Source organism: Henckelia pumila, chromosome 2 (assembly GCF_033568475.1).
Source record: "Henckelia pumila isolate YLH828 chromosome 2, ASM3356847v2, whole genome shotgun sequence".
Taxonomy (NCBI): Eukaryota; Viridiplantae; Streptophyta; class Magnoliopsida; order Lamiales; family Gesneriaceae; genus Henckelia; species Henckelia pumila.
The window spans coordinates 16856418-16880833 of NC_133121.1; the positions used below are offsets into that span (position 1 = coordinate 16856418).

Here is a 24416-nt window from a genome sequence, read left to right on the forward strand (position 1 = left end):
CGCAAAACATAATGTAATCAGTTTATTGCCAACAAGATGCGATCAGTTTAGCTCTTATTGTTTTTACGATCATTTTATCGCTTTGATTTGCGAACACAAAAACTTAAGGTTTTCATTGTTCAACAAAATTAATAGCATGTTAGACCTCATATTTAAAAAAATTTAACATAAAACCCCCTATTAGAAGGCTAAATGTCCCATGAATTTGTATAACATATAGGTTAAATACGCTATATTCTTAAAAATGAAGGATTCATTAGTCTATTAATATTTTTTAGAATATTTTATGAATTTTAGACTTTTCAAAGGGAAGATTAATACAATTAACCCAAATTTTATTGCGAAAATCACGAGGATGTAATTTTAAATAATATTCTGTTAAATGAATTAAAATTTATTTAATATAAAAACATTGAGTTTAATTACTTACTTTATACTTTATTTATAGTAAGATATACTCGTGTACATGTATTGTGTAATGTGTCATTTTTTTGAGGTAGTAGCAAAGTTTAAATAGATGAATGTGTTCTATTGGGCCTTGTTACATTTCAAAAGCCCATTACATATTTTGGCCCAAAGAATTTTATTTCACCTGGTTTCTTTTATTTATTTATTTTTTTTTTGAAACTTTTTTTGTTTGTTTTTAGGAGCCTGGTTTTCTTTCAATGCTCTAACATCTACAATGGAGTCCCCACAAACACCACCCACGGCCACCGTGAACGGCGGAGACACCGATAATAACGTTGTCACAAACTCTGAAATCAAGGCCGATCGGGAAACCGACGCAGATCACGGGTGTGGTGCCAAAGAAGAGCTGGAACACGCAGCCTCCGAGGAGGTCTCCTCTGACGAGACCTCCAACTGTGGAACTCCGAGTTTGAACCCAGAAACGGATGCCGAAGAAGATGATGAAGAAGAAGAAGAGGAGGGAGAAGAAGAGGAGCACATTACGAAGAAGCAAAAGCAGCTATCCGAATTGCCGAAAGGCGATTCTTCGGATGCTGGAATTGTTGCAGTGCCCTCAAGCGCTGATACGAGTATGCCGCCGCCTCTCCCGAACGGGAAGCCCGCGCATGCCGTGAAGAAGCCGAAGAAGAAGAGCAAGGATGTGTGGACCACAACGTCCAGGAAGGGTAAGAAGAAGACCAAGCATGTCTCTAACAATGGCCATAATTCCAAGAAGGCAGCAAACGGTGACCCCTCGGCCGAAGGTAAAGTTTTAATCACCCCAATTCCAAGATTTCCCGACAAAAACGACGACAGCCCAGACTTGAAAATATGTCTTTCAAAGCTGTACAAGGCAGAAAAAGTTGAACTTGGTGAAGATAGATTAAGTGCGGGAAGCACTAAGGGGTATAGAATGGTGAGAGCTACTCGAGGGGTGAGTGAAGGTGCATGGTATTTTGAAATCAAAGTGGTGCATTTGGGAGAGACGGGGCATACGAGGTTGGGGTGGTCGACAGATAAAGGCGACTTGCAGGCACCAGTAGGATTCGATGGGAATAGTTTCGGGTATAGAGATGTTGATGGCAGTAAAGTTCACAAGGCTTTGAGGGAGAAGTATGGGGAGGAAGGATATAAAGAAGGTGATGTTATTGGGTTTTACATCAATTTACCAGATGGAGGGTCTTACGCGCCCGATCCTCAGCGAATGGTTTGGTACAAGGGGCAGCGCTATGTTTGTGCTCCTGATGCCAAAGATGATTTCCCGAAAGTTGTTCCTGGTGAGCACATCTTTGTTCTTTATAGTGTTGGTTGTTTCAATGCATATCGTTGTTCTTGATCATTGTTGGTGTAGTATTGATGTTAACCAATATTTGACTGTTGTTTGTGTGCTATATATTTCATAACGCCTAGTTTTTCGCTGTGTGGTTTGCGAGTGTCAATGACGAAGTTATTGTCTTGGACAAATAGATTTTTTGATAAGAATCCCTGGAGATCTTTCTCCTCCGCTTACTCGTAACAGGCTTTTCTTGCAAGTTGGAAATCCAATCTCCACTCGGTGGCAGGCACCCTCTTAGTCTTAGAGAGGACTGAATGTTTTCACACCCTCTTTGTTTCCGTGGTTTGAGGAAGCATACTTATCTTATGGTTTAGTGGCTTTACCTGACTTTGGTTTCATGGATCTGTTAGGCAAATAATTTATTTACTCAAAACATATACACACCATAGGGGGAGTCTTTGCCATTTGTCATTATTCTGTTATCAGCCATCTTCGACAGTTCCCAAAACAGTGATTAGAAGTGAGAACCCAACAGAGAACTTTCTAGAAACACTTAGTGTAAGCCGGAGAATCTTGAATCCAAATAAATATACAATACAAATGAAGCCCATAAATCCTAGACAAAAAGAAACAGCAAAAAGCGATAAAAAGATGAATAAGATTAGTGTGAAAAAGCTCCACGCCGTCCACGGTGAACGAAAATGAGTTCTTTCCAAAATTGGGTGATGAAATCTTTCTTATGGTCAATGGCAACTCAGCAGTCGCGACTTTTCACTGAGAAAATATGGGAAACTCCAATATCTGGAATTCTCACCCTTAGGCTTAGTTTGGAAGTGAGGAAAGAAAAGAAAGGGAAAGAAGAGATGAGAATAGAATTTTTCTCTTTCCTTCCATTTCCTCCCACAAATGGAAGGAAAATTTTCTCTTCAATTTTTAAAACCTTTTCCTTTCTTTTTCCTCCCTTTAAAATCTCCCAAACAACCCACTTTAAAAAATTTCCTTTCCTTTCCTTTCCTTTCCATCCAAATGTGAACTCCCAAATGAAGCCTAATCTGTGTGGGAATCCTCATGGGATAATTAGAAATTATGGGCTGATGTGCTGGAGAAAGTTCTTTGTGGCAATGCCAATAAACTCCACTTTATGAAGTCTCTCTGAACGACTATGTTACAGCTATTGCAATTTCAAGGATTATCATGTAATAGGGAAGTTCCATTTTATTTTTTTACTTTTCTGATTAAAATGATTCCTTTGGTCTATGGTTGAAACTTTATATTACGTTTCGAATAGATACGTTTCTTATTTTTCAGTCTAGACTGAATATTTTTCTGTTTTTCTACAAGCTTTGTTGCTCTCACCTAAAAATAAGGAAGAAGTAGAAGTTGGGCAAACAATCTGTTGGGCAAGAACCCTCTCTTTCCCCTAAAGAGGTTCGTCTCTGGTAGTACGCATGTTGTCCACCGTAATAAATAGGAATTTTTTTTGCATTTTTTTCCTATTCTAAGATTAATCCAAAGGATTCGCGAATAAAAGTGCTAATCCTAGAACCAATCTGTAAATTATTAAAGCTTCCGTAAAGCTAGATTAAGCCACTCACCGGACTTAGAGGAACAGATTAACTGGCCTGTCATTTGATCGACAAATTAATTTGGGTAATTTCACTGTATACTTTTCATGTTGGGTAATCAAGTTTTTGAAGGTCGTGTTAGATTGGCATCTATCATGGGAAGTTTTTTTCGACGAGAAGAAGAAACTTGATGATTTAATTTGAAAGCCGTTTATGGTAGGTGATGGATAGTGGGTAACGGTCGATAAGATATAATAATTATTTGAAAAGGTTTAGGATCAAATACTCCAGGGGAAAAATAATGATTGGATAAATGCAATGATGTGTAGTTGCAAATGCTGATATGATTTTTTTAATTAAAAAATGACATGAATTTAAGTTTTAAAGAACAGAAAGAGAGAAACGCCAACTTAATGTAGCCTACAGTTATAGCGTTCTAGCTATTTCTTTACACAATTGTAGATATGAAGCTTTGTCCTGCACGGTGTTATCTTCGTTGATTTTTTTGTTCAAGTTTTATTTTGGGTTGCGTGTAAGAAAACCCAGGTTTTGTTTGATTATTTTACTTGCATTGCTTAATTGTTTGTCTGTTAAAATTTCGAGTTAGAAACTATAGTTTATTGGCAATTAGAAAAAGTCTTGTTTTTCAGGTTGATGTGATCTCTTCAATTTTCTTTAACAAACAAATGAAGTTGTGGGTGCAATTATCTTTTGAAATTGAAATACTGCAGTTGGAATATAAAATCATGTAAAGAGATAGCAAAAAATTGTTTCAATCTTTTCATAGCTTTGAAACCTGATTAGCTTGTCTGTTAAAGGTAAAAATGATAGGTCTAGTAGGTAGTTAATACGCCAACTGAACTAGCTGGGTGACATATACATACACACACACACACACACACACACACACACATATATATATATATATATATATAAGCATAGATACCTTTTTTTTATCAAATACATATAGATACCTCGATGGCCATTTTTAATTTCCATCAGGCATGCAACTGACTGTTTATTTGTGGAATGTTTCCAAATCTGAATTCAGGTGCAGAAATGCTTCTTTTTTTTTGGTCGAGGGATGGTAGTTGAAGAATTAAGTACTTTTTTTCTCAAAATGTGAGATTCTGTATCATGCATGGTCGCTACACGTGTTGGATTAGTTCTACATTGACTTACAAGTTACAACCATGCCTTTTGGGCTGGATTGTGTTTATAATCAGAGTGACTACGTTGGATTTTTCATGTACACAAGATCGATGATGTCCTGTTCGCTGGTGAACCAAGTTCTAGAATGTAATTGCAATATCCTCAAAATATGAATATTGCCACGGGCGCATGCTTGTGAACTTTTCATTTGAAATAGTGCAGAAAAGCAATTTTTTGCCTTTTTCATGAATTTGATAGCAGAAAAATCCCAGTTATCTTATTTATTGAAGCTATTTTCTGTTGTACATTGTTCCTAATTTGTTTTAATCTACCATTGAGTTGTTCATGAGACCCTTTTTTTTTTTTGGTGTTGTGCAGGAAGCGAGATGTCTTTTTTCAAGAATGGAGTATGCCAAGGAGTTGCTTTCAGTAATCTTTTCGGCGGCCACTACTTTCCTGCTGCTTCAATGTACACTCTTCCGAACCAACCGAATTGTGTCGTGAAGTTCAATTTTGGTCCTGATTTTGAATGTTTTCCAGAAGACTTTGGTGGACAACCTGCCCCAAGACCCATGGTTGAAGTCCCTTATCAAAGTTACGATGGCAGAGTTGAGAACGGTGTGTTCAATGAGAAGAAAGAGTAGCTATAAATTTTCGGTTGCTTTTTATTTATCAATTTCATAGGAACCAACATTTCTTTAGATTTGAAACATGAACAGACACCTAGTTGGAAACTTGACTTTTCTTGGAAGCATGGCTTGCCATTTTCATGACTATGAATTAGCTGTAGATTGCTCGAATTGAAAAAGGAAAAACAACATAGATTTCAATTTCAAAGAGGAACATGTTTGTTTATTTGTATGCCGGCAATTTCTTCCCATTTTTGGCAACAACAATTCATCGAAATCTAATCCTTCTGCTGTAATCTTTTTCAATTTCTCTCATACGACTGGATCTCATTTCTGTTTCTTGTGAATGACTCATGTTAGCAAAGAGGGAACATAGTTGGCATGGTACAAAGTTAGTGTTTGCAACTTCTAAAAATAAATGATTATGGAGTTTTTCGCAACAACTTTGTGAAGAAAAAATCCATAATCACTTATTTTCAGAGGTTGAAAACACCACCTAAATCTTGATTCCTCGGTACTTGGGAAACGAAACTTGCTTGAAAGTGTAAACAAAAGCTCTATGAATACCATTTATAGAACAGGTCATTTATAGAATAGAGATCTCTTGTGAGAGATGTGAATTTGGTTCATGTTTGTAGTTAACAGTAATATTTTTGGCATAAACAAGATTGATCCATGAGACGGTTTCATATGAGTATTTGTGTTATTTACTAGTCATTGGATACATACATCATCCTGTCCATCTTAACTATCAATTCTTGAGTTTTGAGTCTCTGTTTTCCTTGGCAACAATTTCAAAGAAACGCCTGTTTGTATGATTCAAAGTGATGGAAAGTTAATTTGTTGGCGGTGACAGGTGGTAGTCCATGGAAAATCACAAGAATTTGCCCAATGTTCAACCTGGTAAAAGAGGGAAACGGTAAAATTGCGAGAGCTGGGGAGATGATTGGTTAAATGCAGTCAAAAGATTGAGCAGTATGTATTTCTCAGGTTTGTCATGTTCTTGTTGTGTGTTATATATCGTTATGCTGATGGTCTTGTAGAGAGTGGAAACATGGCTGAATGTTTGTTTGAAACTCAGAAAGAACGGCCGTGTTTGCTCTTGTTCTCGATGTCATAATTAAATAAAAAGTATGGTATTTAAATATTGCATATATCCCTCTTTAGGTCCTCGAAAAATAATGAATTAATATAACGACTCGACTTCTAAAAGGACAAGTAGCTTCCATGTTTTTATTTATCTTATATTGGATTTAATTTAGCCTCCTAAAAATTTAAGATAAGGACATATTTATTAGCTTAAAATGTAAGATAAATACAAACCTGATTGCCTCAAGGGACTTAGATGTGATTTATACCCTCTAAGGTAGTGTTTGGAAGATTTTCTAGGAAGCAATTCTCCGCTTTTTCTTAACAAAATTTTGAAATTTGATGAAATTTTGTGAAGGACTAGAAACTCTCTCAAACACTATTGACCCGATTTTTGTACAAATATCAAGGATAAGATTAGGGAATTGGAGTGTTGTAAGGATTTGCTATGAAATTCGTTGGTATTCTGAAGATGGCTCCTTAATTTGAGAAATATTTGTCTCTTTTGTGCCTGTCATTGGATTTAAATTCCTTGTGCACGTCAAGTCGTGTCATGGGGAAGCAGTAAGTCATTCTAACCCAAAGGCGGTTTGGTCGATACTATCCTGAGGGTAGTGTCCTCAAAGTGATCTGGACGGACCAGATCACATCAGCAGGTCAAATCATTTGATATGTTGCTTGATCTGGTCCGTCCAGATCAAGTCAAGGTAGCTACCTTGAGGGTAGCATGAACTGATCCCCAAAAGGCATAGTGCATGATTCGAAAGGGAAAAAAATAAAAAATCTCGATATATTTTTTGTACGAGATGTTCGAATGAATATTTAAATTGAAAACAATTATGTGAGGTTCATCAGTAATTTTTTTTTTGTTTTTAAGTGAGATTGTCGTCAAACATTTTGTACAAATACGAAAATACCCTGAGTGTTTTTCTTAGCATGACATTGAATCTCCAACAATAGTATACAGAAGTAGAAATAAAAACAACCCGTGTAATAATACTAAAATATCTATCCTATGAAAGGAGAAAAAGTTTAATGGTTTCTTCATTTTTGCGGAAGTTTTTCTTGCTTTCCTGAAATAACTCCTCTTCTGTCGGTCGGTTAGTTTTAGAATAGCTACAAAATATTATCGCAATAATTGGTTTGATTTGGAAAGAAATAAAATTCATGCGTGGTTTGGTTTTGTTTGGGAAAAACTAATGCCACACAGGTTATAAAATGATCAGATAAAATTGTTCTACAAATCTAAAATTAGATATTGAGGGCAAATTACATCTGCAAAAATATGGAAACCACGTTTATTAAAATCACCTTTAAAAATGGGTAAATACTAAACAGATTGATTTTTTTTAAGAATGAAATATATTTAGTTTATCAATATTTTTTAATGGTTTTATGTTTGCAATTAGCCCGATATTTGAGATTGAAATTTAATATGATAACAGACTGAGTTAAAAATTAATGATAAGAATTTAATGAAAAGTAATGATAACGCTAGGAGATGTGAGGGGGGAAATTGCTTAAGAAACTTATTTTAGTGATAAGAGATAACTTCCGAGGATGATGTGTTTGGATTTATAAACAATGTGACTTGGAATTGGATTTGAAATTAGAATTCATGGAATTGAAATTTCATTTTACTGTTTGATATGAATTTAAAAAATAATATTGTGAATTGATAATATATTTTGTTAGATAGATAATATTTTGTAAAATTTGCAAAAAAAATAGAATAGGGAAAATATTTTTTTGGTTCATTAAATTTTCAAAGTTTGGTTTTGGTACACTAAATTTTAGTTTTCAGCTATTTTGGTCATATTGCTGACGTATCACCGAAAAATGATAACGTGACATCGAAAAATGATGATGTGACATCGAAAAATACTGACACGTCAAGCTGTCACATCAGTAGTTGGACCAAAATAACCAAAAATTAAAAGTTATTGGACTAAAACCAAAATTTGAAAAGTGAAATGGATCAAAACCAAAAAATGGACAAGTTAATGGATCAAAAAAATCATTTTTCCAATAAAATGACCCTATAAATTGGCTGTCTTTAGTCATATGTTATATATATTGGAAAGTGTCAATGCTACCCACAAGGGCAGATTTTGATTGGTCAAAATTAGTGGGCCTCACGTGGGACCCACTGTTTTTGATCAATCATGGGGTTACACGTTGGTGCAACATCTACAAAACCTATATATTGATAATTAATTGTGTCGATGTGTTACAAGGGAAAAAATATGAATTTAAAATCTTGAATTGGATCATTTAGGTTTTTTTCCTTTTTAATAATGGGAATCTAATAGCAAATACAATGGTTCTGAATTTGGCTTCTTTGTTCTTTTAGGTTTTGTACATGCCGCCCGCGGGATAAGTACCCTGCGCACCATGATTGGTTTAAATCAGTGGGCCCCACTGCGGGTGATGTGTAATCCCACGTGGGACCCACTGATTTTAACCAATCATAAGTCGCCACGTCACCCACAGGGCACTACCCTGCGGGTAACATCGACTTATATGGTTCTTGTTTTGGTTTTATGGTTTTTGGGTGTCCTATGTTTACATTTAGGTCAGCCTCAACCTCAGCTTCGCCGTAAAAACCACATCCCCGAGCTTTGTTTGGAGCCGAGACGACCGACGACGATGGAGGCATGGCGGGTTTCAGTCGAAGAATAGAGCCGTTAGCTACAACCTCATCTATTAGATCATCGTCCTCCGACCTAGAATATTTTGAGGTTGATTTTGGTAAAGATACTTGGAATGAGTGGCCTGTGTATTATTTACTTTTGGGACCATTTAGCATCTTTGATATCCCAATTGGGTCCGATCGTGTGCCATCATATTTCATATACAATTTTGAAAATGAAATTTTCGTTTTAAACCTGAGATTTTGATATTAGATAAGTTATCTCGTTGAAATTTTTTAACTTAATGTAGTAGTACTTGTGTAACATATTTTTGATAATAAATTAAAATCGTTGAACTACAAGTTAACAATAAATTAAAATATATTAGACCATCCAGTTCATTTTTTTGATGAAAAATCATGGGGAAAAAACTTTCATCATAAACCTGTTAAATACCGACATTTTTAAATGAAACACCATAAACGTAAATTTCATATTGAAAAACTCGAAATATGATTCCAAATCCAGTACCTATGGATATGGGTAACTATATATATAAAAATTTTGTCCATATGAACATAATTGAATCACCAAATTTGAGTCAGCAAATCAAGTTGACCCGACCCATATATAACCAAGTGAAACATAGGTTTGTTCATACTCTTTTTTTTTTTAATTTTAAACAAACCAAATTTTATTACACACAATCATTAGAATATGCATATTCTAACCCCAGCCCTTGATCAAAGGTTGTAAAGGTGCAACTTTTTTTATATACACTATTTGTTTAATTTGAAACACATATGATAACTAATTTTGATGTTATATTCTATTTTTTGATAATCCAAAAATACTTTTTTTTTCTCAAATTACAAATATTTTATTTTTTAATAAAAACGCCACTAAACCTATTTTATTAAATTTGTATCTTATCTTTATCTACTTCATTCTAACAAAATTTTGCTATTTTTATCTATATTTTGAAATTTTAAGTTAAATAATCGTATACTCTAAACCATAAAAAATCATTAAAAAAAAGTGTTTTTAAAATTTAAATTTTAAAATAATCTCTCGAATTCAAAAAAAAATATTATTTAACACGAAATTTCTTTACCGTGTACATGCAGAGTGGCACTAGTGCAACATGATGTTTTTTTTTTTCAAAATGGGCAAGACCCATCAGGTTGGTCTGCCTCATCATACAAAATAGGTGGGTTGAGTTGACATTTTTCCGTTCCACCTAATGGTAGGTTGGGGTGGGTTGCGGATTGGTCCGTCAAAATCCGTCAAATTACACTTAGACCCGCTGGCTTGGCCCGTCCTGCCACTTAAAATAGGTGGGTTGGGTTGGTGTTTTTTCAACCCACCTAAAAGGTGGCCGGTCCGCCCTGTCCTGCCTAATGGTGGGTTGCGGCATATTGTAGGCTGGTCTGCCCCACTGACCCGTTTTAATATCTTGGCCAAGTTAAAAAAATAATTATAATCTCGTTATAACTCTTAAATAATAAATTGAGTACTACTCATATGTTAACATCTACCGATCATTATGATATCTTTGTAACACTTATAATAAAGAGTTGAGTACTAATCTATACTCATATCTAAATAAGCCGTGGGATAGAATGGGAAGGCACGTGAACATTTATTTGCCCCCTCCTTGTTGAGCATTTTGTTTGTCCCTATGTCTAGAGACAACCCCACTCAACGTTAATTCGAGACAGAGAAACCAACAAAATTAATAATTATTAAATTAAATTCCGTACGAGTACATAATCATTATGATTATTCAACACTATAAGTTAATTTCTTTCAAATGAACAAATAACAAATTATAAATATTTGTAACTATATTAATTAAGTGTTAAATAGTTTGTATTTTTTCAATATTTGTTTAAACAATTTGTCAAAAAAAATATTTTTTAAAAAAGATATATTTGCCCCAAGTTGTTAGAGTAAGTAAGCATTTAATGAGTAGTAATCAGGTGTTCGATTTTCTTTACCAAAACTTTTTTGGATTAGCTTGTTACACAAAAGTTGTCTATTGTAGGGTTAGCAGATTTTTGTCTTAGTTAGAAGGTTTACACAATCCATATTGAAAAGTAACGGTTATGAGTTTTCACGCCAATAAAAAAAATTATATATTTTTTAAACAATTAAAGAGATAAATACTCCCTCCGTCCGATTATATAGTCATACTTTTTTTCACACGGGTTAAGAAAAATCATTGGAAAAACAAATTTTATACAATTTTTTTTATTTTATCCCTATTAATGTATTAAAAAATGATTGCACAATTTTCAAGGTGTAGTTAATAAGAGTGTAAAAAATATTAAATATGGTATATGACTATATATTTGGGACAAACAAAAAAAACGTAGACTATATAATTGAAACGGAGAAATATATTATATATGTATATATATTCTAGATTCTAGATTGCATTTACTACTATTCATAATCAAAAATTGAATATCCCAACTAACTTATCAATTTAATTGATATCAATGTTCTATAATTCTAAAATCTTAATATTGATATATAAATCTTTTTACACTTCCTTGTATTACAAAGGAAAAATATCTTCAAACTCAACAAACTTTTGGGTGTTTTTTTTTTTTTAAAAAAAAAATTATTTTTATAACTAAAATGTGACAAAAAAACTACTATACTAATTATATATATATATATATTAAAAAAAAATGCAGTACTTATTTATTCATTTATCTAACAAATCATACATAATCTGTTCTTAAATTATCTTTTTATCAACACGGAATTATCCTCACTTTATACAAAATTTTTCAAGTATAGATAAAGATAGGTTTTAAAAAAAAAACGTACAAATAAAGATAAAGAAACATTTTATCAAAATATACAAATTTACTAAATTATATTTTTATAATGTTTTTATTAAATAAAAATGATATATTTTTGTTAATTGGGAAGCAACATATATAAAAGATGTACCTAATTTGCAATTAATATTATGGTCTCACATAATCCTATGAATGTGTAGGCACCAACCCATAATTTATTTACCATATATAAAAATAAAATATGCAAACGAAAATATTTGGCATCCAAATTCCTTATCATTCCCCAAATTAATCACCATCTCTTTGCTCTGTTTCCCTCTAAAAAGCCTCTTTAGTCTTTTTATAAAAACCAGTACTTTGAACCCTACAAATTCCTCCGCTTTTTCGATCTCTCTCTTGGAGATTTTGATGGGAAAACGAAAAGATAAAGATTAAAGAAAAGCCCTTGTTGGAGTGGAAATCTTGCTGGAGTTTATGTACAACTTGTCCAAAAAAGAGAGAAAAGAAACACAGTAAATAGTGGGAAAAGATCAAGAAAAAGAGTCCCAACAACTGTCCATGGATACATCCGAGGCTACCAAGGTTTTGATGTCGAGAATTCAGAGTTTGGATCCGGAAAATGCTACTAAAATCATCGGTGTTATTCTGATACAAGACGAAGGGGAGAGGGATATAATAAGATTGGCCCAGAGTTCTGATACCATCTTGTTATCTTGTGTTAATCAAGTGAAGATGTTTTTGGGAATTAGTGCAAGTAGTAATTTTTCCGACGCTTCGGATGCCGTGAGGCCGAAGAACCCATTTTCGCTTGGTTCCCCAAGAATCTCGATACCAGGCGACGGGTTCCATTTGAGCAACCCTTCTTCGCCGGCGGGTGTTTTTCCAAGGATTAGCCCAAGGCCTGGCTCTTATGCTTCTGCAATGAATGGCGCTTACGCTAGTGGTATTAGCAGTGCTAATAGTTTTTCGGGTTCGTCGAGTTTGTCTTTGTATGGAGATGAGTTTGGTGAAGAATTGTTCGGCAACGGTGGTGGGGGAGTGCAGGTGCACCAGAATGTTTACGATCAGAATGATTCCATGGCTGATAGGAGAATCAGCCCGAATGGAAGGAGTGATGCTCTGATTCTACCTTATTCCGAGGATTTTAACAGCAGTATTGCTTCCCCTCACACCAACCCATTTCACCGAAGGAGTAGTTCTGTGAATGATGCTTCTTCATTTCTTGCTAATCTCGAGGAAGGAGGCGCTGGAAGTGGGTTTGGGTGGACTCCTTGCATGTACTTTGCAAGGGGGTTTTGCAAGAATGGTAGTTCTTGCAAGTTCTTGCACAGTGCCAGTGGTGGTGCAGATGCTGTTGATGTAGGGTCTCCATGCAGGAATTTTTCGGGGGTTGATGAGTTTTTGAGAATGAAGGCTCTTCAGCAGCAGAGGTTCGCTCTCATGGCGGCTGCCGGAGGTCGCTCTCCTTATGGATGCAACAAGCGTGCGAACTTTCTGAATGAAATTCAGAGGTAATCAAGCTCATCACAATTCACAAGATCAATTATTGACCTTTTTCCTGAATAGTTGAATACTCTTTGCCTTTCTTTGTTTTCACGTTTTTCTCCCTTGTGCCATTGTGCTTGTGTATTTCTATCTCTATGTGCTTTATGAGAAGGTGGCTGTGTTCTGATTTTGATCTCATTTTGGTCCTGGTTAATAGCATTTGACGTTTATTTTACTTCACCTGGTTTTTGAATCGTAAGTTGTGGTATTATTCTTGCTCCCTTCTCATCCTTTGGTGTATATTCTAATTCTACTGTGAAATCTTGTTTTTGGTAGATGTGTATGAACTGAATGCCTGCTGAAATAGTTCTCCATGACAATCGTGCACTGTAGTTTTGTATCTTTATAATGGAATAGTTAAAGAAGGATATTATATATTGGTGATAGAACTGTGGCTGTGGGGATAATGGATGACACATTTTGGTCTTCCTTTTGAACTACTTCAAGTAGTTTCTCATCGTGATGTGATGTGATGTGATGTGATGTACTGTTAGGTCGGCTGCTGCTGCTCTGCTGATGGGAGATAATTTCCAAAAAATTAACCGGTATCCACCTGAGAGGAATGACCCTTTTTCAATGGGACTCAGTTCTGGTGAAAATTTTAGTTCCCGACAGATTTACTTGACATTTCCTGCTGACAGTACGTTTAAGGAGGAGGATGTATCTGCTTACTTTCGGTAGGTGATTTCTTTTACAGTTGATTGAAATTTTCATTACTGGAACTAATACTAGAATGTGCTTGGTCATCTTTGTTTGAAGTACTTTTGGGCCGGTGCAAGATGTTAGGATACCGTATCAGCAAAAACGAATGTTTGGTTTTGTCACTTTCGCCTTCCCCGAGACTGTGAAGCTCATTTTGGCAAAAGGAAATCCTCATTTTGTTTGCGATTCTCGTGTTCTTGTCAAACCTTACAAAGAGAAAGGAACTATCCCTGACAAGTACTCTTTTCACTCCATCTTTATTATGCCTCCTAGGAGCTATAACTGTTGATCCCTTACCAGTCATGATGTCCAATTTTTATTGAACCACGTGTAGGAAACATCAGAACATTGAGTTAGGGGAATATGCTGCTTCCCTAAACCCCATGGAACTTGATTTGAGAGAGCACCTCGATGTCCCTTTTGGTACGTACAGTTGGATGACTACATATTAACCCGACCAACACGAATTTTAACACGACTCTTCTTTAATTTATTTTTATTATTCTCTTTTTTTGGCACAGGACCGAGGATGTTGCTCAATTCACGAGAGACGATGCTGAGAAGAAAAATTGAGAAGGAAGCTGAATTACAGCATGCTGTGGAACTCCAAGGAAGAAGGATGATGAATTTACGCCTAATGGACCTGAAAAATCAGCCTCAAATGGATAATTTTTTTCCAGTTTCCTCTCCAAGACGGTCCCAGTTGATAAATCAGAACATCCTTGTTTCTTCTAATGCAATTGATCAGGAGGTTCCCAGAGGTTAGTTTTGTAATCCTCCTGTCATTCCATAAGTTCTCGAGCATGTGTTCGCAAACACACTGGCAACAAGTAATATAGCATGACAAATGAGTTCAACAAATTTGTAGAAATATTGTCCCACATCGGTAGTATAGAGTTCTTGGGAGCCCTTAATATAGGCAAGGACAATGCTCACCTCTTGAGTTAGCTTTTAAGGCAAGTTAGGGTGACTTATCAGAGCTCAGACCCTCCGTGTGTGTTGGACTGCCCATAATTGTGCTGCCTATAATTATTCCACTCGTTAATATCTTCACGCTCCAGATGTTCATTCTGTGGGGGGGTGTGTTGAAATATTGTCCCACATCGGTAGGATAGAGTTCTTGGGAGCCCTTAATATAGCCAAGGACAACCCTTACAAGTGGCCGTCTTTTATTTCTTGCAGATGATGATGGTAGCCAAGAAGCATCTAGTTCTCAAGCCGTTGCTGCTGATGATTGGAAGTTGACTGGAGGAACTAAATTGGCAATTAACAATGATCTTGAAGGTGCCAATAACCAAGAACGTGTGGACGAAGATGAAACTGATATATCTCAAAGGTACTACTAGAAGTTATTTTAAAGAAGTGCGGCATGATGCGTTTTGATAACCTTGCTGAGAAAGCATATCACAAATTTTCTCTTATTGTTTTTTTCTTTTTTTTGTCATGAACCAGCATCGAGTACAGTCTTCCTGATAACTTGTTTGCTTCGCCTACAAAATTCACTTCAGAAAACCGACCAGTTCACTTCCCAGCTTCTGATGAATCCTCCGACTTTACCTCTCCACCATAGCCAAATCACATTAAATAAAAATTGTAAGGTACTTATTTTCATCATTTCCTCGTGCTTCCTTTTGTCCCTTGTCTTCCACATTTTAAAAATTTACCTATCTTCAGTTGTTTACATGCTGCTTTATTATTTCGAAGGAACCACTGATATGTAGGTATCTGTAGCTGATTGATACGAACAAACTGGGAATTAGCTTAGCATGGTAAGAGCATGGATCTTAGATCAAGTTTTTCTGATTTACAATTAGCTGCCTTGTCCAACCCCGTCGCGCTAAAACAATTAGCTGATGTTCACCTTTTTACGTTGATGCAGAAAATTTTATGAAGAACTATCACATTGTGTAGTAGCTGTATAGCTGAAACCATGGCCGTAACGATAGGAAAGGATCTGTAAGCAAGATCTCCTCGGTATCATCCATCATCTATATCACCATACTACTAGTGAACATCAATACATAATGCATGCATAGATGACAGCAGAACTGATCTTTTAGAACCGGGTACCCGTACCTCTTTGTTCATTCAATTTTTTTGGACCCCTTAGAACTATATGACACATATAACAATCAAAGGCAGTTGCAAGTTGTAACTCTTACTATCACAGAATGCAAATTTTTCTCCTCTTATGTTTTTTGTTTTTCTTTAACTTGAATTTAATCCCCTGATTATATTGGGCTTTATGTACTGCCCTGTATCGAAGGCGGGATTACTTGAACAGGAGATAATGGCGATCTTGTCATGAACGAGATACCCCTGAGTGTGCTTCGAAAAACGACCTTCTATGCTGTGAAAATATTGTGTTTTGGGATATAGGACGTTAAAGGATAGGAAACCGAGAGAAGGTTTGGCACTTAGTATCTTACCAAATCTTCAACGTAAAGGAAGGAAAAGTTTGAATACTAAGTACTTATCTTACGATTGAGTGTGACACTTTCAGGAGTTGTTAAAAGTGAAGGTAGGAAATTTATGTGTGCGTTAGACTCGTTTCTTTTTTTGTTGTGTTTTTTTTTTTTGTGAAAATTTTTTTGTTCCAGAATGATGAGATACAACTTCTTATAACCAAGAACGAAATCCAGTTCGATCATTCCAAACAACAAATTTAGCATAATTGAAAGCAAATTTTGCCAGCATATGTGTTACGAAATTAGCTTGACGAAGCATGTGTTGAATTCTTTGGACTCGTTGGACACGATCCAAGCCAAACGAGTTCTTGGGCGGAGAAGGTTTGTGGTATTAAACTCTGTTCTCGACTTCAAAAGTGGTAAAAATTTGAGCGCAGAAGAAAGATTTTGTTGTCACTTCACACAAAGAAAAGCAATGAAAAAGTTGTTTTATGGGTTAATTTCACTTTTTTACTTGCATCATTTTTCCTTGCTCGAAAAGTTTACTATAAATCTCGCCGTAAAAACTTGATTCTTAATTCTCGTGTGTGTGCGTGTTTTTTTTAAAAAAAGATTCTTACTTTTATAACTAGTTTATGCATAAAAATGTTGTTTTATGCCAATATCTGGATCCACTATAGATATTAGCCGTTTTATCCACAGTACTGAGTAAAGCTATACTATATTATTAAATTTTAGTACCTTGTACTAACGGGTAACTAATTTTGGTATGTCAATGGACACTAAAATTTGTTTACAAATTTACTATTCATAATATTTGTTTCTATTTTTGTTGGGTGTGAAATTATTAGTAACTTTCGTATCTTTTTCAATCTTTTAACCAATTTTTTCTCCAAATTATCTTTATTATATTTTCAGGTTCAAGTTATCAATAAAATCGTATATAATCTATAGAGTTTTGATATGCTACTCACCCACTGTATCCATTTTCGTGCCCACCGTTGTGGTGACACTTTATTGAATGCATAATTCATCAAATCCAATAAGTGAGTGTCATCTCAATGGTGAGTACAAACATCCAATAAGTGAGTGTCACCTCAATAATAAGTACAAAAGTGGACACAACGAGTGAACAACATATCAAAATTGCTAATTATAAACATAATATTCATTAAGATGATATATATTTTTAATATGTATACACGTGAAGGGCGCTCTAGTCATATTATTTATGATAACGCTTGAAGCTTTATAACGTAAAATTGTGGGGAAATTTTATTGACCCCTATCATTTTTCATGGGCTAACCCAATGAAATAAGGCCACATAAATCTTCCCCTCTTACAAGTGGTTCACTTGTCTATTTGAATTTAAGGCCTGTAATAATAATAATAATAATAATAATTAATGAAAGACATGTATTTTTTAAATGGGTCCACTAATAAAAACACAGAATTTGTTGATCCGACTAATTCGTCGGAATAAATGCTAATGAATGGTTCTTTTTCTATATATTTTTTAAAATTACGTTTTTGCAATTTTCGTATTGTTAATGAGATTGTACATTAAAGATAGTACCTAAATTAACGACTATATATCTAACGATGCATATTCCTAATGTTATATTGTTGATATGTCAAATCACAAAACATAAGATTTATGGTTAGGTTAATATCCTTAAAGTACATCGAGCTCTACTGTTTTCCTATTTACTTATAAGCAATGTTATTTACATAACAATTTGTATTGATTGATTATTGAAAGAAAACTATTATTATCATTCGAGCACAAGCTATCCTAATTAGCCGTTTATATCATTTTGTATGGGAGCAAGGGAATTTAACGTCATGGTTGATAAATCTTGTAATGACTTTTAATCCATAATCTAAATAATATTGTAAGTTTTTACCGTCAAAAAAAAAATTAGCCGATAATATCACTCACACTCTACTCAAGTATAAAAGCACTTATGACTTATCTACAAAGTTGACTTTTTTTTAGTTGAAGGGCTATCGAATTTTAAATTTGAGACATAGTTCTAAATTTGGGACATTGATGTCAAATGAGTTACAACTCATCAACCACAAAGTTGAGTATATGTGATATAAATAAAGTGAAGAAAAAATATTACTCGTTAATTTATTCGTGCAATTTGTGGAATTTATGTGATGTAAATAAAATGTAAAAAAAAATACAACTAGAGCATCTCCAACTGGACGCTATCCTAGCATTGGAAGCTGAGGTAACGTCCAATGGGTTCCTCCAACCAAATGCTAAATTTAGGGGTGGCAAATTTTATATAAATTTCGACCCGATTTTTAATCCGATCCCCGTCCCGAAAGTTTTCCGACCCGAAATTTTCCCGACCCGAGTGGTCGGGATTTTTTCCGACCCGATTAATTTCGGGATCGGGATCGGGATAGGCTACTCTTCTCGACGGGATTTCCGACCCGACCCAAATATAAAAATAATATTTTTTAATTAAAAAAATATTTTTTAAAAAAATTTTATGTTTTAATATTAATGTTTTATAATTATATACCATATAATTTTTTTTTATATTTATCTTTTTAAATATTAACATTGAGTTATAAATTTTTATTTTGTTTTTTTATTATTATGAATAATTATATGTTTTTTTATTAATTAAGTAGTTGTTTTAGTTTATTTGTAATGTACTAAAAAAATATTTTAGTTTTTTTAATGGTTATATATAAAGAAATTTTAATTTATTTGTAATGTATTAAAAAAAATTGTTTGATTTTTTTCATAATTTTTTTTTAAAATATTTTCATAGAATTTTTTTTAAAAAAAAATATTATTCGGGATTACCCTCTCCCGACCCGAAAGGATCCCGAATGTTCGGGATCCCGAACATTCGGCTCCCGACATTTCTCGGGTGCGGGATCGGGAGAAAAAAATATCCCAATTTCTATCGAGACGGAAATCGGATAAAGGGGTTACGGGACGAGTCCCGACCCAATTCCACCCCTAGCTAAATTATATTTAACGCTATGTTCTAAGAATGCTACAATACTGTGTTGCACCACATTTGGTGCAACACTATAGCAATAACGTTAAGGTTCTTTTTAATCGAATAAAATATAGTATAAACTCATTGATTACATATAAAAAAATTATAATTTTAAGTATTTAAAATAATAATATTTAAATTTTAAATTTTTAAAAGTATTTGTTTAGACATATTTAATTATTCATTTAAATTAATTAATTTTTAAAATAAATTTCGATATAGAAATTTATTACGCTTATAATTAATCAATTGATATTTTGATTTATGTGTTAATTAATATTTTTTGGAATAAATTAATTGTGTATTGATATTTTAATTAATGTGTTAATTAATATTTTATGGAATAAAGTAGTTGTGTTGAATAAAATAATAAGAAATATTTCGATAATATTTTTTAATGTAAATTTTCGAGTTGATGGATTATAGATTAGTCTTGTATTTGGCTTAGAAATTATATATATCGACGTTAGTATGCGACACTAAAATAGCGTAATGTGTTGATTGGAGATGACCTTATTGTCTATACCGATGATTCCTTGTAGGAGATATGTGTGTTTACGTTAAATTTTCATAAAAGTATCATTTTATCTACATAAACTTTGTTATGTAGAAAAGTAACATATTGGAGTAATTTTTTCAATTTAATTGTGTACTTTTCACTTTACTGCGTTTTTCTCATAAAATAAAAGTTTGGGAAAGGTTGTCTGGGCAAGGAAATTTGGTTTATTGTCATCAAAAACTAAAAATTATTTACTATATATATATATATATATATGTCTCTTATTGTGTAAAACAATGTAGAACGTTTTAGATATTTTAAAATCAATAATATATTTTAATAATGGCTATTCGATCTAGTATCGAATTAATTGGTCAATCATAATCGAATTCATCGACAGATCGTGCTTGGAATTGAATACATAATACAATGAAAAATACAGAAGTTTATTTTTTAAAAAAATATAAAATAAAAGCCCGAGATTCATTTTTACTATTTGTAAATTAATGGAAAGAACAATGTGGACGTATAAAAATTCGAGTTATGAATAAACAATAGCCCCTTCGTGTAAAATGTGATTTGATGAATTATTTCTTTTGAAAAAATATTATTATTATTATTATTATTATTATTATTATTGAAAAAAAATAATAATAACAATAATTAAATAATGGAGAGCAATTAATGTAAGTGCATTTAATGGCACTTCATTCAACACTTAAATGTGGGCAGCGGATTTGGTGATGATCATTTACTTGGTCGTAATTAATGTTGACTTGTTTGGGGGCTATAAATTGAATTTTAACTAGGATAATAAAATTACGATTTGCAAAAAAAAAAAAAAGAAATTTTATGAGTTTAAAATTTTAAATCAAGTCATATATTGGTATTGTATATATTTTCTACATTTTTTGTTTAAAAAATTGTGTTCATTTATTTATTTTGGATTAAATACGATTATCACATTACATAAATTAAAGAATATGTATTAAAAACATTACAGGATAATTAATTTGAAGATCGGCGAATGTGTATTATGATTGAAATCTTTGCCAATTTAAGACCAATCCAAAACCTAGGCTACTTGCATTGGCTAATATAATAAATAAATATTTACCGAAATTTCGGGTTTCGATGTTGTTCAATTCAATGTGACATTAAATATATTATACCAGAGTATTAAGTTTTGAATTTACACGAACGCGATACTGAAATTTCCGTTTTGTATGTCTCTTAATTGCGTTTTACTGCATCTTTAAAAGTTTTTTTTTTTAAAAAAATCATTTTTCTTCACAATTGTTAATGTGGGAAAATTTCATGTTATTCGTACAATATCTCACGTTGATTGTATTAAGTTATTGAAAGTTACATAAATGAATTTTGACAATCATATTCTATTGAGATAGTTTTTGGTGTTAATTTAGATCCAAACCATAATAATACTATTACCTAACAATATATCCAAATGGTTTATTTTTTAAAATCTCGATCAACTGCTTTTTAAAGAAAATAACATCCTCAAGTTTATTCAAATGCACAAAAAAATTAAACGGAGCCTATTTATAAAATTTTTCATATCTAAAGGTATATATTTTTTCTAACACATAGAGTCAACTGAAACAAATATGGACTTCATATAAATTGATAAATATCCACCTTTACATGGAATCTTAAGACAATGTTTTTGACGCGGTGACATCTCATCCTTCGTTAATTTGCCACTACCCCGATGTATGTCATTTTGACGTCAGATCAACACTATATCGAGAAACAAGTTAGTGCTGAACTTTAGCAATATAAAAGATCAAAATTTTATAAAATTAGGGATATAAAATACGAAAAAAAGCGAATTTGGATTGTACAAAACATTAATATCCCATAGTAGAACAAGTAATTGAAAAGTAGAAAGTAGTGTGGTAGGTGTCGCATTGAATGGGGAAATTTGAGCACGTTTGTAGCGTAAAACAAAATGGGATGGCACGAAAGCTAAGCTTTGTTGGTGGACTGCACATGTGGAAGAGTCAACCATTCACTTTTCACATAAAATTAAATTAAAATTAAACAAATACTCCAAACCACAACAAGTCCTCACCTAAGAGCTACGCCCAAAATATTAACACTACACGCAGCCCAAAAAAAAAATAGTTTCTTTTGACTAAAAAAAAAATGTTTCGTATTAATTCAAATCACATCACATCAAAAAATTCTAATTTTTTAGATAACGGTTTTAATTACGATTCACAAAGGAGAAATCATAAAGTGGGGAATATACAATCATAATTATGTATATGAATTATTCGTTCTTTTCATGAAATTCTAGAGCGATGTAACTCACGAAAATATTTCTTCTATATTTTTCGTTTTAGGGTTTAGGAGTTTGGTTAGGAAATGACTAAGAGAAAGTGAAAAAAATCATGTTGAAGGTGGACAATCCACAGGATGGACAAACATCGATGAGTCGAGATAAGAAGTAGAACAGATAATCCAAGATCACAAAAATATGACTACTAGATAGCTCCCCTCAAGTAAAGACTGATCATTGTATTTTATTTACAACTCTGTGATATTGTCTATATCATATATCTGAATGTGTGAGATATTTAAATTGATTTAATAACATATCATTATGTATTGATACATAAGTGTAACCATTTTCCGCAAATTGAAGACAAATAAATAACTTGCTACCGGATCCCATAACCATTGTGTACAACAATCATGCTCGTATGACCTTAAAGATTGTGACGTTACATTACACGTTCTATTTCCAAGAAAAAATGTATTGGACAGACCAATCATAAAAAAAAAAAGTGGATCACTAATACTTCTACAAAAACCCCTTCTCATCTAAGTCGCGTTTGCGTGGACCAAGACCAAATACATCACACGTTATAAATTTACATATTATTAAAAATGTGTCCGAGAATACGAATATAAATAGGAATGGTGATTCTTCTGTATAAATCTATTTATCCGAGTCGAGCTTTAAAAGTCTTTGAGAGCAATAATTCTAAAAGATAGGAAGATGCATTAAAGTATCGATTAATTAAATTTATATACTCATATTTCCAATTTTTTTTCAAAAAAAAAAAACTTTATTATATTGTCTATTGACTATTCTTTCTTTTAAATCCAAAAAAATAATAATAAAAAAGGCAAAGGAAAAAAAAGAAAAAAGAAAAACACAGGGTGTAAATTGAAAAAAGAACAAAAAAAATAAAAGAAATGTCTAGTAATGGGAATGAATGGTATGGTTTTGGTGCAGTTGCTTTTTCGATGCACAGCTGGAATTAGCGGATCACAGCTGGCACCATGTACGATCCCTGCACAGGAAAAGCGCCAAAATACGTCGTCGTTTATTTATCTTCTCCCACCCCCATAGTAAAATGTCTCTTTTGTACAATCTCTCTTTTTTTTTTTAAAAAAAAAATAATAAAAATAATTTTATTTTATGAAAATATAATGATCAGATTAGATAATAACTGCAAAAATACGTGAATATCGTAATCTGATCACTATTTTTATAATCTAATAAAAATTTATTATAACTATCAAATTTTATCATGAATGGTTAAATATGTCCGAGAAAAGTTGGAATATAAATCACAATACATCAGATTGAGTGTGATCATATTTTTATGATAGAGTGATTAAGACATTATAGTTGAATAGTGAATTGTTGTACATTTGAAAAAAAATTTAAAAAATTATATGGTTTATCATCGATTTATAGATTATAATATAAATAAAAAGACGAAAAAATGAAAAATCATGCTTAAAATACCTCATCATCATTAAAATTGCAATATAATAATACACTAGAAACACCAAACATAAAGAATCCAAATCAAAGGACAAAAGGTTGTCTCATCCCTTTCAATTTTTTTTCTTGCTATCATTAAGAAAATGTCCCTATCATTCTCATTAAACGTCCCATTAATCTACCACCTTTTTAAATCAAAGCTCCAAAATCCTAACCCATCAAAAACCACCCACCAAACACGTGATACATTTATATATATATACTAGTACCAAATTGCATGTGTTGCGTGCTTATACAATGTGCTTTTTTATACATGCGTTGCGTGTTTGTACGATTCGTTTTTGCGTGCACATTTACGTTCATATACCGTTCGTTTTTATATTAAATAATTGTAAAAATAAAAAATATTAAATCATTTTTAAAAAATAAAAAAAGAAACCACACCAACATACCAATTTGGTATGCCTCACACTAAACAAAATAATTGTATTTTATTTTATAATTACTGTTCCACTCGAAATTAACACACATTTCTACAAATAACGCAAAGAAAAAAAAAACTATATCACATGAAAATGATTATTAATTCGAGAACGTAAAAGTTAAATATTTCATAATTTCTGTATTATTATTTTTTTTAATGTTAAGAAAGCACCATACAGTGGCAAAATCGTAATTTCTAAAAAAATTTCTCAGATTTCTAAGCAGTCAAACTCAGGATCCCCTCGCTATAACGAGAAAGGTAACAAATCAGGCATTTCTGTAATGTTGAAGGGCAAATCCGTCATTTGGGACGTGAGTATAAATACCCAAGTTCGCTTTCTCAATTCCGAAAACTTTTTCTTTCCTTGGAGAGCAG

At 33.0% G+C, this 24416-nt stretch overlaps 2 protein-coding genes across 4 annotated transcripts; both read left to right on the forward strand.

Moving 5' to 3' along the window:
- Positions 1 to 660: 660 nt before the first annotated feature.
- LOC140880992 (protein TRAUCO) lies at positions 661 to 8990 on the forward strand. 2 transcript variants are annotated; one of them, XM_073285928.1, is made up of 4 exons: positions 661 to 1724; positions 4819 to 5058; positions 5926 to 6059; positions 8734 to 8990. In XM_073285928.1, the coding sequence occupies exons 1-3, from the start codon at positions 683 to 685 to the stop codon at positions 6021 to 6023; spliced, it is 1380 nt and encodes a 459-aa protein (XP_073142029.1). In that variant the 5' UTR covers positions 661 to 682; the 3' UTR covers positions 6024 to 6059; positions 8734 to 8990. The 2 variants fall into 2 exon arrangements, with proteins under 2 accessions (XP_073142029.1, XP_073142028.1); XM_073285927.1 differs by lacking the exon at positions 8734 to 8990 and having other exon boundaries at positions 5926 to 8716.
- A 2901-nt stretch (positions 8991 to 11891) lies between these two features.
- Positions 11892 to 16045, forward strand: LOC140882371 (zinc finger CCCH domain-containing protein 46-like). 2 transcript variants are annotated; one of them, XM_073288339.1, is made up of 9 exons: positions 11892 to 13118; positions 13647 to 13829; positions 13912 to 14091; positions 14189 to 14277; positions 14376 to 14615; positions 15037 to 15190; positions 15307 to 15452; positions 15559 to 15623; positions 15734 to 16045. In XM_073288339.1, the coding sequence occupies exons 1-7, from the start codon at positions 12166 to 12168 to the stop codon at positions 15422 to 15424; spliced, it is 1917 nt and encodes a 638-aa protein (XP_073144440.1). In that variant the 5' UTR covers positions 11892 to 12165; the 3' UTR covers positions 15425 to 15452; positions 15559 to 15623; positions 15734 to 16045. The 2 variants fall into 2 exon arrangements, with proteins under 2 accessions (XP_073144440.1, XP_073144441.1); XM_073288340.1 differs by having other exon boundaries at positions 15307 to 15447.
- Positions 16046 to 24416: the final 8371 nt, after the last annotated feature.

Excerpts from the sequence above, each read along its gene's own strand:
- LOC140880992 (XM_073285928.1), top strand. The coding sequence starts at position 683 with ATGGAGTCCCCACAAACACCACCCACGGCCACCGTGAACGGCGGAGAC. Across the intron at positions 1,725-4,818 it reads TTTCCCGAAAGTTGTTCCTG|GAAGCGAGATGTCTTTTTTC; the intron begins GTGAGCACATCT and ends GGTGTTGTGCAG. Across the intron at positions 5,059-5,925 it reads CGATGGCAGAGTTGAGAACG|GTGGTAGTCCATGGAAAATC; the intron begins GTGTGTTCAATG and ends TGGCGGTGACAG.
- LOC140882371 (XM_073288339.1), top strand. The coding sequence starts at position 12,166 with ATGGATACATCCGAGGCTACCAAGGTTTTGATGTCGAGAATTCAGAGT. Across the intron at positions 13,119-13,646 it reads TTTCTGAATGAAATTCAGAG|GTCGGCTGCTGCTGCTCTGC; the intron begins GTAATCAAGCTC and ends ATGTACTGTTAG. Across the intron at positions 14,278-14,375 it reads GCACCTCGATGTCCCTTTTG|GACCGAGGATGTTGCTCAAT; the intron begins GTACGTACAGTT and ends TTTTTGGCACAG.